Source organism: Stegostoma tigrinum, chromosome 21 (assembly GCF_030684315.1).
Source record: "Stegostoma tigrinum isolate sSteTig4 chromosome 21, sSteTig4.hap1, whole genome shotgun sequence".
In the NCBI taxonomy this organism is placed as follows: domain Eukaryota; kingdom Metazoa; phylum Chordata; class Chondrichthyes; order Orectolobiformes; family Stegostomatidae; genus Stegostoma; species Stegostoma tigrinum.
Window position 1 is genome coordinate 21,453,757 of NC_081374.1, and position 14,632 is coordinate 21,468,388.

The window sequence follows — 14,632 nt, forward strand, 5'->3', positions numbered from 1 at the left end:
TCAGCCAATTACTTTAGGTCAAATGACTCTACTTTGATTCCAGAAGCAGGTAAAACTTTTGAGAATTTTCAGCACTTTCTGTTTATGTTTCAGAATTCCAACATCCATAACATTTTGACTAAATATTTGTTGTGTCACCGTAACTTTACGAGACCATAGGGCTGCTCTCTCATTAGTGAGAGAGAGATGACCGCTGGTGATTTAACCTGCAGTCCACAATACCTCAGGAGAAGGGAGAGGTTGAGAAGAAGAGTTCTTCATGGTAACCTCAGCCAGTAATGGGAATTAAAACCACATTTTTAGCATCACCGCTGTTTTGCAAACGAACCACCTGGTTAACTGAGCTAAACATTGGTTTGAAAGCAACTAACATAAATGAGACAATATCCTTAATTATAATTGTAGAAATACTTGATAAGCCCATATGCACTTATGTCTTATTGCTCCATCTCTGCAGAATTGTAGTCTTTATAGTAACCAGTCCAAAGTTATTCCTCACTTCCAAAGAGCTTGCTCCTCCCCACTTTGACTACAGTGTTCAGTGACTGATAAGAACGTTTCTTTTAGTCATCCATAAAATTCTGAAAGGACCTCCAGCAGAACTACTTCAGTAGGTTCCTTACCCTATCCACACCAGGATAAATCTTCCAAATGTTTCAAAATGCCCTTGGTCTGCATCCCTTTGGCTTCCATTCTATTTAGTAACGAGCAAAGAGACAATCTTTTCCCCACTACTCACTGCAGCAGCCATTGTCCCTGTATATCAGTCTCTAAGGGGTAATTTTTTCTTTCTCGATGCCCAAATTCCCTGAGGCAGTAAGTTACAAAACAAAAGCACAGCTGCTTCAGGCTTTGTGTTTAGGTGTGAAGTTTGGCACTTGGGTTTCAACTGATATAACTGGGCATTTGACTCAGTGGTAACCAGGTTACACCACACCAAAACAAAGTAATATTAGGCAGAGTTATCAGGAAGTCAGGCGCAATGTAAATTATGCCATTTTACTTCAAGTTAAAGAGAAAGACAAAACATAAGCATTTTATAAAGTCTCACATTTGTAATATGATTTTTAAAATGTGGATAAGACTGAATTTAAGGTAAAGGTCACTACAGTAATGTATTATCAAGAAAGATTTGAAATTAAAGCCATTATTATAACAATGCATTCTTTCTCTCATTCCTTTGTGTTTATTTGCTGTTTTACAGCTTCAATTTTACATCAGCAAATTATGCTTTGTCAAATACTGGCAGCATTAAAAGGAGCATAAATGAATCAATGCTTTGACATGCTCTGTTCTTGTTCCCTTTTTGATATTATATGATCTTAGAAAGTAAGGATTAATGCATGATACAATATTTTTAATAAAGCAACAAAAATTGTGCATCAGACTGTTGTACTATATATATTCTCAATTCCATTGAACACAAGAAAGCAGAATTTACAGCTGGAACATTTAAATCACTGTAGAAACCATCACATCACTTGGCAAGTTCTGAATTTTTCTTCCTCATCATCGTGCCCCAGCTCCCAAGCTTGTTGAAATATTCACAAAGTAATTGATTAATGGTAAATCTATTATGAAATGGGATCCAGCAATCATAAAATGTAATTTTGTGACCGAAGTGACATAGCAGTGTATTCTAAAAATGTTGCAATATAATAGCAATGCCACATCATATAGTATAGATGAAATATGGATATTCAATACACTACGATGTACGGCTAATAGATTTGAGGCAGTGCTGGAATTCAATTCTGTAGCATCTAACTGTGGTGTAACAGAGTGAATTATTTATTTTTCCAAACACACAGGATGTCACATAATACTTTGTCTTTTGTGAGATCAAATTGATTAGTTTCAGAAAGCACATCTGCAGAAAAAAATGAAATTCAAATCCATTCATTATTCTAAAACATTTTTGTTGATTTAAGAATGAGCCAGGGTGTTTTGTAGGTTTATATTAAAATTAATTATATAAAAATAATCATGCATTTGAATTTAATCTGTCTTGTCAGTTTTCAATTTGCAAATGTGGTATTGGATGTTTACTTTTACTAATATCCAAACTGTTTAATTCCATAAGAATGAAAAAAAAGTTTATTTTGAAGTGGTAAGTCTAACTGAATTGTTTTATTAGATAGTGCAGGCCTTAATCTTGAACAGTATTTTGAATCTACAATTACATAAAATGAACACAAAAATTATAACCATCATTTAAACATCTTTCTCTCCATCTACTCTACCAGATTTACAATCTGGAGCTATCAATCACTGAAGGAAACTATTGTAGAATAGAGAAACTTGAGCTAAATGCATTGATTCCACCACTGCAACATCTTGAAGACTTATAATACGGTGACGACAATTGTGCCTTGAAATGCAATAAAGTTGCTACAGTGGCTTTTGGAGTGGCCCGGTAATGTTATTGCTTTAATAACATATAGATTTGAAGAACCATCTTTTGTTTGGCTTATGTATCTCTATACTAGAAATCATGAAAAACTATTTCTCTAAGATTTCATCATAAATAACTTATCTTTCTGATGTTGTAACTCTTTCAATGTATGTTTAATATAACTCCTGGTTATGGTGTCAACTCCACTTTTCTGTCTGCCCCATAACCCCTGATTCAATATCTAACAGAAATCTATCTAATTCTATCTTGATATATTCAATGAACCAGCATCTATTCTTTGCTGGAGGAAGAGATTTCTACAGAATAATGGCCCTCTGACAGAAAACATTCTCCACATTTCTATCTTAAAAGGGAGATGCCCTTATTCTTAACTTATGTTTTCTATTTCTAGTCTCCACACAAGAGGAAATATTCTACCAGCTCTTCATCCTATCATGTCCCTTCAGGATCTATATATTTCAACAAGTTAGTCTTCTGTTCTCATAGGCTCAACTTGTTCAACATTTCCTCATGATAAGCTCTCCACTCTAGAAATCAGTTGAAAGAACCATTTCTAACAATATAATGTCCTTTTTCCAAGTATGGAGAACAAAATGGTCCACAATACTGTAGATGTGGTCTCATTAGGGCCTAGTACAACTGCAACAAAATTACATTTATGTACAATAAACAAGGACATTCCATTTTCTTCCCCAAACACTTGCTGTAAATGCATAGCAACATTTTGTAATACATTTTCCAAGATGCCCAGTTTCATCCATACCAGAGTCGTACCATGTTTTTCCAGTTAAGTAATCTGCTACTTTTCTATTCTTCCTGCCAAACTGCCCAAGATCATATTTTCCAACATTATACTTCAACTGCCATTATTTGTCCACTCACATAACCAACCTGAATTCTTTTGTAATCTTTTATTACCTGATGTCAACGTATTTTCCACCTTGATACCATTGGCAAACTTGTCTACCACATATTCAGCCCTTTATCCAGGTTATTGATATAGATTTTAAAGAGTTGAGACTCCACTATTGATCCTTATACTGCTCCACTATTTACACAATGCCAACCTTAAAAGACTTTATTCCTACTGTCTGCTTTATATTACCTAATCAATCCTTTATCCAGCCAAATATGTCACCCCTTATATCATACACTCTTAGCTTATGTAAAAACCTTTGATGTCTTATGAAAGATATTTTAGAAATTGAGGGTTATTGCATCTATACATTCCTCTTTATCCATCTTTATTCTGCTTCCTTAAACAGCTCTAATAAATGAGATAAATATGATTTACCTTTTACAACATACGTTGCTTGTGCCTGATCCCATTATGATTTTCTAAGTGTTTAACTAGAACCACTTTGATAATGGATTCGAGTTATTTCCCTATGACACATTATCAGCTAACTGGCCAGGGATTCCTGCTTTTGTCACCCTCCTTTCTTGATTAAAGTTGTTACATGAACATTTTCCAATCTACTTGGACCATTCCAGAATCTAAGGGATTTTGCAAGACTATAATCAATAGACCTGTGCATTGTGCAGCCTCATCTTTTAAGACTCGAGGATGAAAGTCCCCTGTTCCAAGTTTAGTTAATACTTTTATCAATATCTTTTCTCAGGTGATGGTACTTGCTTTAGATTTTAAGCATGCAAGCCATCCTCAATAAACATTGGACCATACATTGCATAATATTGTCCTCAAGGTAGACATTGCCTTAGTTCTATCTGGAGAAAGATAATTTAGAAGTTTCAGTGAATTGTTTTATGATGTCAGCTACTCAGTAGGGAATATGTGAGGAAATGGTGGCCTAGAGGTAATGTCACTGGGTTATTAATTCAGTCACCTGGGTTGATGTTCCAGCAAACTGGGTCCAAGTACTGCCATGGTTGGTGGAATTTTTTTTTTGTTTAAATTGATAATTTTGGAAATACAAGTTACTCTTATGAAATTACAATTGATTCCTGTTTAAAATAAAACATCTACTTTAATAATGTACTTGAAGGAAATCTGCTACATTCATTGGTCCAGATTATGCATGTTTCTAGACCTACAGCAATGTGGTTGACCATTCACTGGCCTTTGAAAAGGCCTGGCAAGCCATTTAGTTCATGTGCAATGAAGGATGGGAGCAAACATTGACAAGTGATGCCCACATTCCGTGAAGACTTTTTTTTAAAATCTCTTGTATAATGAGAAAATGCACTTAAAGTACTTAACCACATTCTTTCCTAATTCTTGTCATGGAAAAAGCAATATTTCATTGTTGACACAGAGTTCCACTGGTTGTGGGTCTTGCCAGTAACTCAGCCAAACTCAGCCTCCAAACTATCGCCAGCCTATTGGTTCATAGTGAGTATTGACCATCCAATTTGCAATACAATCCACACATGTGCATACCAACCAAGGATTGTTATAGAGCAATCGTGTATGAATCTTATCTCCTGCTCCTAAACATGAAGAATAGTGAGGTTAATTTTCGCATACCTGTGTCTCTTGTCCCTATATCTGAACTATGTTAGACCTGGGGTCAAGCCCCAGAGTACTGCAGAGTAGTGTAATAACATTTCTGAACATGGGGCTTAGATTAGTTCACAAGTTGGTGCAACATCGAGGGCCAAAGGGCCTGTTCTGCGCTGTATTGTTCTATGTTCTATGTTGATTAGAAAATATCCCATGGCAAAGGTTTTGAAACTGCCTAAGAACTCTAATTCTGTACATATTCTTATAGCAACCAGAGATTACATAATCCAATCTCCTTTCCTATTTCTTTCATTATATGATCTGAATGTGATAGGATCCACTGCAATAATGCTCTGACTTCATACTATTGGTGGGCATCTCGTGGACAATTCAGCTCAAATTTGAAATTCAACTACACAACCATTGGTGGAAAATGTTTATATTGTGCAGACCCAATTTCCAAACTTTAATTTTGACTGGTGATGTTCCTTATCAAAGGCAATAAATCAGAGAAACGATCCTTTATAAGTTTCATTCAGTTATGCAAACTTAACCTTTTACTTTCCATATCTCATACTGATGCTGCAAAATTGTATGTTTCACAATGTATGACAAATATCATAAATATATACAATGCTTTATTCTGAAATATTACGGCTTTCAACCAAACACTGAAAAAATTATACTTATTCTAACAAGTAATCAATGTAGTGGCCTGTCACTGGAAATGTGTGCTTTTCAGAAGAATACTTTTAAATGGCAATTATGCTATCGGTAGTTCCACGAAAGTGAACATGGTGCATGCCAGAAAATACACTTGTTTCCTTAAGAAAACACTCTTTGCATCTTTTCACTTTGTTATACTTGAAACAGATCTTATCCTCTCGTAGTAACGATCACACCAATGGGACCCACCATAAACAAGACTTGAAAATTACACTTTAAAAACAAAGAATACCTGTGTATCAACGAGTTTCAGGAACTTCTTGCCCGACCTCACCACTACGTTGCGTAAAATATCATTAACAGATACTCTCTGAAATTGAGTTATTGCCTTTTTAATAAACCAGACTGCCCGAAGTCTGCTGTGAGAGCCGCGTTTGTACGTCAGTTTCGCGTCACCCTCAAACTCTTGTTCATATGAAGCTGCTGTCCACGGTACTGAAACTCTCAGCGTGTGGAGACCGCTCCCCACCCCAGAGAACAAATACCGGACCAAGGCGATTTGACCCAGAGCCAGGGCAGAACACATTCGAGTCGAGCAGAATTTATTTGTGTATTGTTCAGACCCAACAGTTCGTTTCCTTAGCAACATGACTCAAGAAAAAGCCAGTGAGAAAGCATCTTAGCTGACGATTATCTGCATCAAAAAAGAACAAGTGCAAAGCACAAATTGATTGAGACCTGATCTTTTTTCCTTCTTTTAAAAGCCTTTCAAGTCTTTAAGAATGGGGGACAAAATGTTACCAGCCCAAGAGGCTGCTAAGATCTATCACACCAATTATGTGAGGAATTCCAGAGCAATAGGTGTTCTCTGGGCTATTTTCACCATTTGTTTTGCCATTATAACTGTGGTCATTTTTATCCAGCCCTATTGGATTGGGGACAGTATCAATACGCCCCAGGCTGGCTATTTCGGATTGTTTCATTACTGTATCGGGAACGGACTGACTAGGGAGTTGATCTGCAAAGGAAGCGCTCTGGATTTCGGTTCCATCCCCTCGGGAGCCTTCAAAACTGCCATGTTCTTCGTTGGCATCTCCATGCTTCTGATCATTGGTTGCCTTGTTTGCTTCAGTCTCTTTTTCTTTTGCAACTCTGCCACGGTCTATAAAGTCTGCGCCTGGATGCAACTCGCATCAGGTAAGTTCTAATACTGCCAGCTACCTCCCAGCCTGACTGCAATTCCATTACTTCAATATTACACTTGGGTCCATATATTAACTTTCCTTCTTACAATTAGAACAATGTTTCTGCCTTCCCAAGTTCCCGAAGAAGGTCTCGTTTTCTTTTCGGGGAAATGGGTGTATCGTGGTGGTAATATTACTGCTTTGTCCAAGATAAACCGTTTCTTTATGATACCTTACTATTATTTCGTTGCAAATTTTAATTAATCTATCAATAAATGCTCATAATTGTAGGCATCTGATTATTGAAAGTTGTTTTTGTCTTTAAAAGTTGTGAGATCTACCATAGTATGTTTTCTTAGTAATCATCTATTGGCATAACAATGAAACCCTTAGTTTGAAAATGTCACCTAAATCCTTAGGTCGGGTTACAGCTTTAAACTCACTTGGGACCTATTGTTTTCCTCTTCATTAGTTAATCAACTAATTCTATTAACTTTGGATTGACATTGCCTGAGCAGTTTGATTTATCTAATACAATATTTGATAGCCCTTCAAACACATTTTTTTCTGCAAGTCTTTTCCAACTAATCCTATTACTGATTTTGCAATTAAATGCTTATTCCAATAAAGTTAGTATTTAAAAATTAGCATCAAGTCCTTTCTGACATTTTGGTAAAGTTTGAAATTTTACACAACCAATAGACTAATGAAAACTCCTTCATGGGAATTCAATGCACTGTCTGAATTTTACAGATTCACACATCTAAGGATGGGCTGTCTCAAAAAACTGTATTCAAAATATATTGTAAGTGATTGCACCATTATTTGTCATGCAAGTCAAACTTCCTTGATAGCTTTGTGTCATTCAAAGAAGCCCTACTTTGAATTGCTTCCCCAACTCCAAGTAAATTACACAAATATTTTTTCATTGGAATAAGTCGACAAATTTTCTATATTCATTCATAAAAGTCTATTAAACATGAGTCAACATGAGTACACTGAAATAATACCTCCAGCATACCCACACAACAGAGCTAAAAAAAATCAGTGTACCTTGGGGATTGGTACTGGGTCCACTTTTGTTTGCCATTTATACAAATGGTTTGGATGAGAATATAGGAGGCATGGTTAGCAAGTTTGCAGATGACATCAAAATTGGCAGTATAGTGGATGTGAGAAAGGTTGCCTAAGGTTACAAAAAGATCTTAATCAATTGTGAGGAGTGACAGATGGAGTTTAATTTGAGTAAGTGTGAATTCTTACATTTTGGAGACACAAACAAGGACTGGACTTATACATTAATTGCAGAGCCCTGGCTAGTGTTGTAGAACAGAAAGATCTAGGGGTTCAGGGAGACAATTCTTTGAAATTTGCATCACATGTATACAGGGTGGTTAAGAAGCATGCTTGCCTTCATTCCTCAGGCCTTGAATAAAAGAGTTGGGACAAAATGTTGAGGTTATACAGGACATTGGTGAGGCTTCTTTTGAAGTACTGTGTGCAGTTCTCATTGCTCTGTTATAGGAAGGATCTTAGCAAACTGGAGAGGGTTAAGTAAAGATTTACTGGGATGTTGCCTGGAATGGAGGTTTTGAGATAGAAAAATAGACTATAAAGACTGGTTTGATTTTTCACTGGAACATAGGTGGTTGAGAGGTGACATCTTTGAGATTTATAAAATCATGAGGGGCATTGATAAGGTGAATGACAAGGTCTTTTCCTTAAGGTTGGAGAGCTCAAATTTAGGGAGCATATTTTTAAAGTGAGAGGAGAAAGACTTACAAAAGACTTGAGAGGCAGTTTTATTTTTACACAGAGAGTGGTTCATGTGTGGAATGAACAGCCAGAAGTGGTGGATGCAGGTACAGTTACAAAGTTTAAAAGACATTTGGATAAATTCATGAATAGGAAAGGTTAGGAGGGATAGGGACCAGGCGCAGGCAATTGGATCTAGTTTAGTTTAGGAACATTGTCAGTCGGGACTGGTTGAACCGAAGAATCGGATTCCATGCTGTGTGAATCTGTGACTGTATGACTCTATGATCTAAACACTTGTGTCATTTAATAATAATTTGAGGAGAAAAAGTTGCATAGAATGAAAATAATTAATTGACTCACGTATCATCATAATGTCTCTTCTGAATTCTTTGAAACATCATGTGAGAAAGAAAACGTACTATTGCAAGCTAGGGATCATTTAATTCTCCAAGCACTTTTGTGCATCAATGCAGTCAAGAAAAGCAATAATTTGGACTAAAGTCCCATATAAGCTAATAGAGGATAATTAAAGTTTGTATAACTGAAAGGAAAGAAATGAAGTTAGATTAGATTAGATTCCCTACAGTGTGAAAACAGGCCCTTCAGCCCAACATGTCCACATTGCCCCTTGAAGTATCCCACCCAGACTGATCCCCCTAAAACACACACGTCCCTGAACACTGCGGGCAATTTAGCATGGCCAATCTAACTCGCCTGCACATCTTTGGACTGTGGGAGGAAACCGGAGCACTTGGAGGAAACCCACGCAGACACGGGGAGAATGTGCAAACTCCACACAGACAGTCACCCGAGGCTGGATTTGAACCCAGGTCCCTGGCGCTGTGAGACTGCAGTGCTAACCACTGAGCCACCGTGCCGCCCAAAATAATAATTATTACCTTCAACTATCCATAGTCTTTTAGAAAATGCATTGTACTGTTCCACTCCTCAGCAAATGTAGTTAATAATAATCGACCATAAGTTTGCTCACTGCAATTATGAAGAGTTTATATATTGCAGGCCCTCAAGGATAAATCAAATCTAAAAACACACATATCACACAAGGGACACCATGCACAATAGACACATAACTTAGCACAGGCAATCCACCTGATTCCGCAGTCAAGCAATTAATAAATCTGTATTATCAGAACACTGGATCTCATTCCTCACAATAAAGTGTATAGCCGCATTTCTATTTTGAAAGGCAAAGCTCTACCCACACATGAGACCTTATCCACAAGAAGTGAAAACCTGAATATCTTCATGTGTTCCCTTTAAAAGGAGAATAAAGGTTTGTAGAACGTTTCTGTGGTTTTAGTTTCCCCTTGCTGCAACTTTCTCAAACAATTGACTGAATTTGTTGGCCACAATTCCATTTTCATTATAATGTCTCTTCTTTTTCTTGCTAATGTCTTTCTTCATCATTTTTCCATAATGCTGACTTTGAGCTCTCTCTTCAAAACATGTGAGGAGAGGTTTTCCTGGATTCCGAACATATTGCCATAATTGAGATCAGAAAGGTAACTTAGAAAAAAAGACAAAAAGAATGTGCAATGACCCTTGGCTACTACTGGCACGTACCTAGCCCTGCACCTAGAAATGTCAAAAGAACTAAATATTCACTGCCTTTGCTTCTCAAAACTGGGTGTTCAGAATTGTGTGATTTACTGTACAATAATCAATGTAACCCTAACATCTGCATTAAAAATGATTGTTCACAGAATTGAACAGCTTTTCATACTACCGCATCCTTCTAAACCAACCCAAAGAAGTGTTTATCATCTGACAGCCGCCAGTTTACACAAATTGAGGAAATTGCAGCCATTGTTTATAGGCAACAGCTTTCACCATGCAAGGGGAGCTTGAACTCTTTAGGACTCAAAGCTTCCACCAGACAGCAGGGTCTCCTTCCATTTATGGACCATGGGAGTGCTCATATAGCCAGTAGAGCTCTTCATATGAATCTGATCACCTTCAAAAATAGAGAAGAAATGAATTCTATACTTGTTGATATCTGACCACAGAATACAATGACATTTTTTGCAACTTAGAGTAGCCACGATGACCTCTTTCTATAACAGTCAACATTGCCCATATTTTCTTAAGAAATAGTGAGTAGGTGCAGCTTATGAGGAGCTAGGCCTCAATAAGTATCCATGGCTGCTCTCTGCACTGAGTGCTCCTGCCCAAAAACAATGGAGAAATATTTTATCCTGGCTACCTCTGCATCATTTTTTTCTGTTCCTCAGCTACTACCGCAACACAAACAAAGATGAATCCTGTAACTCAGGCTTAAACAAATAGTATTGGGAAAGGATAGTGTTATGCTCAATGCTGAGAGTTGTACCTCCTGAATAGTGTAGAACTTTACATTTCAGATGCTTGCACATTTCATGGCCTCCATCAGAAATATGCATAAAAAGTGTCTCATTTCCATCTTTCTCTTTGAAACACCGAATTTCTTCCCATTTACATGCAGCAGAGAGAGCTCAATGGCTTCTATGATTTTGTACGTAACTTCTGTCCATGCAGCATACATCCAGACTTCGATAAGAGAGCTCTAAGTAGGACCCAGTTCATGTGGTGTACAGAACAGAGGCTCTAAATACGCTATACTGAAGTAATGAATGCTGCTTCTGCTGTGCCATTGTTTAATCAAATATTATTAAATGACTAGCTGTTTCTTTTCTAACACTACTCTTTAAATTTAGATTTAGATTTAGGTTTAGGTTTCATTGTCACATGTACTCAAGCATGAGGTATAAAAGTACAGTGAAAAGCATACAATGTAGTCATACACGGTGCCACCTTAGGGATAATTTATCTATGTTCAAACCATTTGTTACAGATGTTAAAAAGAAAGAAATAGGTTCAGCGCTACAGTTTTCTTAGTGTAAAAATGGAAAATAAAGAAATAAAGCTAAAACTTGAAACAATACAGCCCTGTGAAACATCACAATCTTCTTACCAGATTTTGCATTGCCCTGCCACATCGATTGTAGGTCGCATCTACTCACCAAACCTCTCCTAACTCCATTTCAAAATACACTATACTTCAAATACAAATTTCAGCACACCCCACCTCACAATGTGTCTCCATCCCATGGCTTGCGAAGACAGAAATTTGCCCTTGTGTTTCTTTTTATGATTCTTCTTTACGTGTATTGAATTAAATCCACTTTACACAATGATGTAATCTGTTCCTTGTGAGACTACGTGGTAAAGCACACCATGTTCTAATAACGGCTTATATTCTAATTTCCCTCCTTTTTTGCATATCTGGGTCAACATCCAACAATCATTGTTTCTCCAAACAGTGGTGTTTACCTATTAAGTAGATATACTGCTTGGTTAAGGAGCTTCTTTTTTGACTTTTTAAAAATTTAACAGACAGACAATTAATTATTTGCCTTTCTATGTTAAAGTTGTTAAACACAGTTATGAGACACAGTTTTTGTAATTTAAGCCCGTACTTATTATGGCCATCGGATGCACCATGTTATAGATTTATTTAAGTCATAACTACATTTTTAGTATGTGCTGTGGCCATACAACTGTGTTCACCAACCAGAAATAACCCTGTATCAGGCAACAGTTATATACATATGGATGAGGCAAATAACAGCGAAAAAATACATGTAACTCAATCCATAGGTAACGTTAGAAGGAAAATTGAGTATAGTTAATGTGGTAATAGGATAAAAGATTTATTGGGTGTCTTGGCTAGTTCAGCGCAATTCTAGTCAGGCATGTTTCTCTGCATAACAGTTTGCAATGTTTCTTTATGAGTCATCAAATATGAACAGCACTGGAAAGAATTTCAATACACTTAAGAGAGAGATAGTACACATTGGTAAAAAGAGTAAGAAGATAGCATGTTCGTTGAACAGTAGAAATCTAAACAGGGTAAGGTGAAAAAGGATTTGGGGTACAGCTGCACAAATCTGTTAATCTATCCTTGTCAGTTAATCAAGCCCAGAACAAAAAGAAAACAGAGGGTCAGGATTCATTTCTTGAAAGACAGAACTGAAATTCAGAACTGTTATGTTTAATTTGTAAGATCTTGGTAGATCATGCTTGAAGTGCTGTTTTGTGTGCATGTTGTTATAAAAAGGGACTAGAAGAAATGGAAAAGGTGATTTATTTGATGAAAGCAGAACTGAGAAGTTGTATTTATAGAATCATGGATTTATAGAGTCATGCAGCACACAAACAGGCCCTTCAGCCCAACTCATCCATGCCAACCAGGTTTTCTAAACTGATTGAGCCCCATTTGCCTGCATTTGATGCATGTCCCTCGAAGCCATTCCTCTTCATGTACCTATCCAAATGTCTTTTAAATGTGGTAATTCTACCTGCCTCCATCACTTCCTCTGGCAGCTCATTCCATGTACATACCACCCTCTGTGTGTAAAAGTTGCCCCTCAGGTCCCTTTTAAATCTCACCCCTCTCACCTTAAACCCATGCTGTCCAGTTTTGAACTGCCCTGCCCTGGTGAACTGACCTTGGCTATTCCCTTTATGTATGCTCCTCATGATTTAAGAAACCTCTACAAAAGCCACCCCTTCAGCCTCCTACACTCCAGCCAAAATAATTCGCAGCTTACCCAGCCTCTCCTTATAACTGAAACCTTCAAGTCTCAGGGACATCCTTTGAGATCGTTTCTCTAACCTTTCCAGTTTAATAACATCCTTCCTATAGCAGGGTGACCAGAATTGTATGCAGTATTCCAAATATGGCCTTATCAATGTCTTGTGCAGCTGTAACATGATGTCGTCTATGCCCAATGCTCAGACTGATGAAGGTGAGCATGTCAAATACCTTTTACGCCACACTGTCTAGCTGGAACATCACTTTCAAAGAAATATGTATTTGTAACCTGCGATCTCTCTGTTTGACAACACACCCCAGATCCCAACCATTTATGAGTAAGTCCTGAGATAATGGGAACTGCAGATGCTGGAAAATCCAAGATAATAAAATGTGAAGCTGGATGACCACAGCAGGCCAAGCAGCATCTCAGGGGCACAAAAGCTGATGAAGGGCCTAGGCCCGAAACGTCAGCTTTTGTGCTCCTGAGATGCTGCTTGGCCTGCTGTGTTCATCCAGCTTCACACTTTATTATCTATGAGTAAGTCCTGCACTGGTTTGTATGACCAAAATGTCACACCTCACATTTATCTGCATTAAACTACATCTTGGCCCACTGGCCCAGTTGATTAAGATCTCTTAGCACACTTAGACAATCTTCTTCTCTGTCCACTGTGCCAAAAGTTTTAGTGTTATCTGCAAACCTACTAACCATGCCTCCTATATCCTCCTCATGCAAATCTTTTAGATAAATAATGAACAAAAGTTGACCCAGCACCAATCCTTGCAGCGCACCGCTGGTCATAGGCCTCCAGTTTGATCATTAACCCTCTAAAACCACAGTGTCTCCCATTGTCAAGCCAGTTTTGTATTCAATTGGCTGGTACTCCCTGGATCCCATCTGATTTAACCTTACTAAGTAGTCTACCATGTGGAACCTTGACAAATGTCCTGCTAAAGTCCATGTTGACAATGTCTACCTCTCTGCCTTCATTTATTTTCTTGCTTACCTCCTCAAAAAACTCATAAAGCCATGTTGACTATCCCTATTCAGTCTTGCCTTTATAAATACATATAGATCCTGTCTCTCAGAATCATGCTCACCACTCCAAACTACTCATGCGCCACTGGCGTCTGGCTCACCACTTTGTAGTTCCCTGGCTTCTCCTCCCAACTTTCTTAAATAATGGCACAATCTTATATAATGGACCAGACCAAACCCCCTCACAATATATTAAAAAGGTAGTCTAGACCCTAACGTTTCTTTATTTTAAAGGTAAGTGTAAGGTGAGGAGTTGCAGTTACATATCAACTGGCCAATCTACTCGACATTAAGCAAAACACAATTTTTTCATATACTCTAGTTAAAATATAACAAAAAATGAAAATGATTGGCTTAGCTGTAGCTCTCTTGAAATGCTTAACTAAATAAAAGATACAGTAGCTGTTAGTAATTAACTGTTCCAATATAGTAATATCCCGTAAACATATGTTATGAAGCAGAGGTTGACTACCTTTTGTGAATTAAAACCAAAACACCCAAAGAGGAG

At 37.4% G+C, this 14,632-nt stretch overlaps 1 protein-coding gene across 1 annotated transcript in view; it reads left to right on the forward strand.

Annotated features, from left to right (window-relative positions):
• Positions 1-6,016: 6,016 nt before the first annotated feature.
• The window catches only part of LOC125462873 (LHFPL tetraspan subfamily member 5 protein-like), a 139,623-nt gene continuing 131,007 nt past the window's right edge, over positions 6,017-14,632 (forward strand). The window contains exon 1 of the mRNA XM_048553329.2: positions 6,017-6,743. Coding sequence (XP_048409286.1) covers positions 6,329-6,743 — 415 coding nt within the window. The 5' untranslated portion in view covers positions 6,017-6,328. The remainder of the gene's footprint in view (positions 6,744-14,632) is intronic.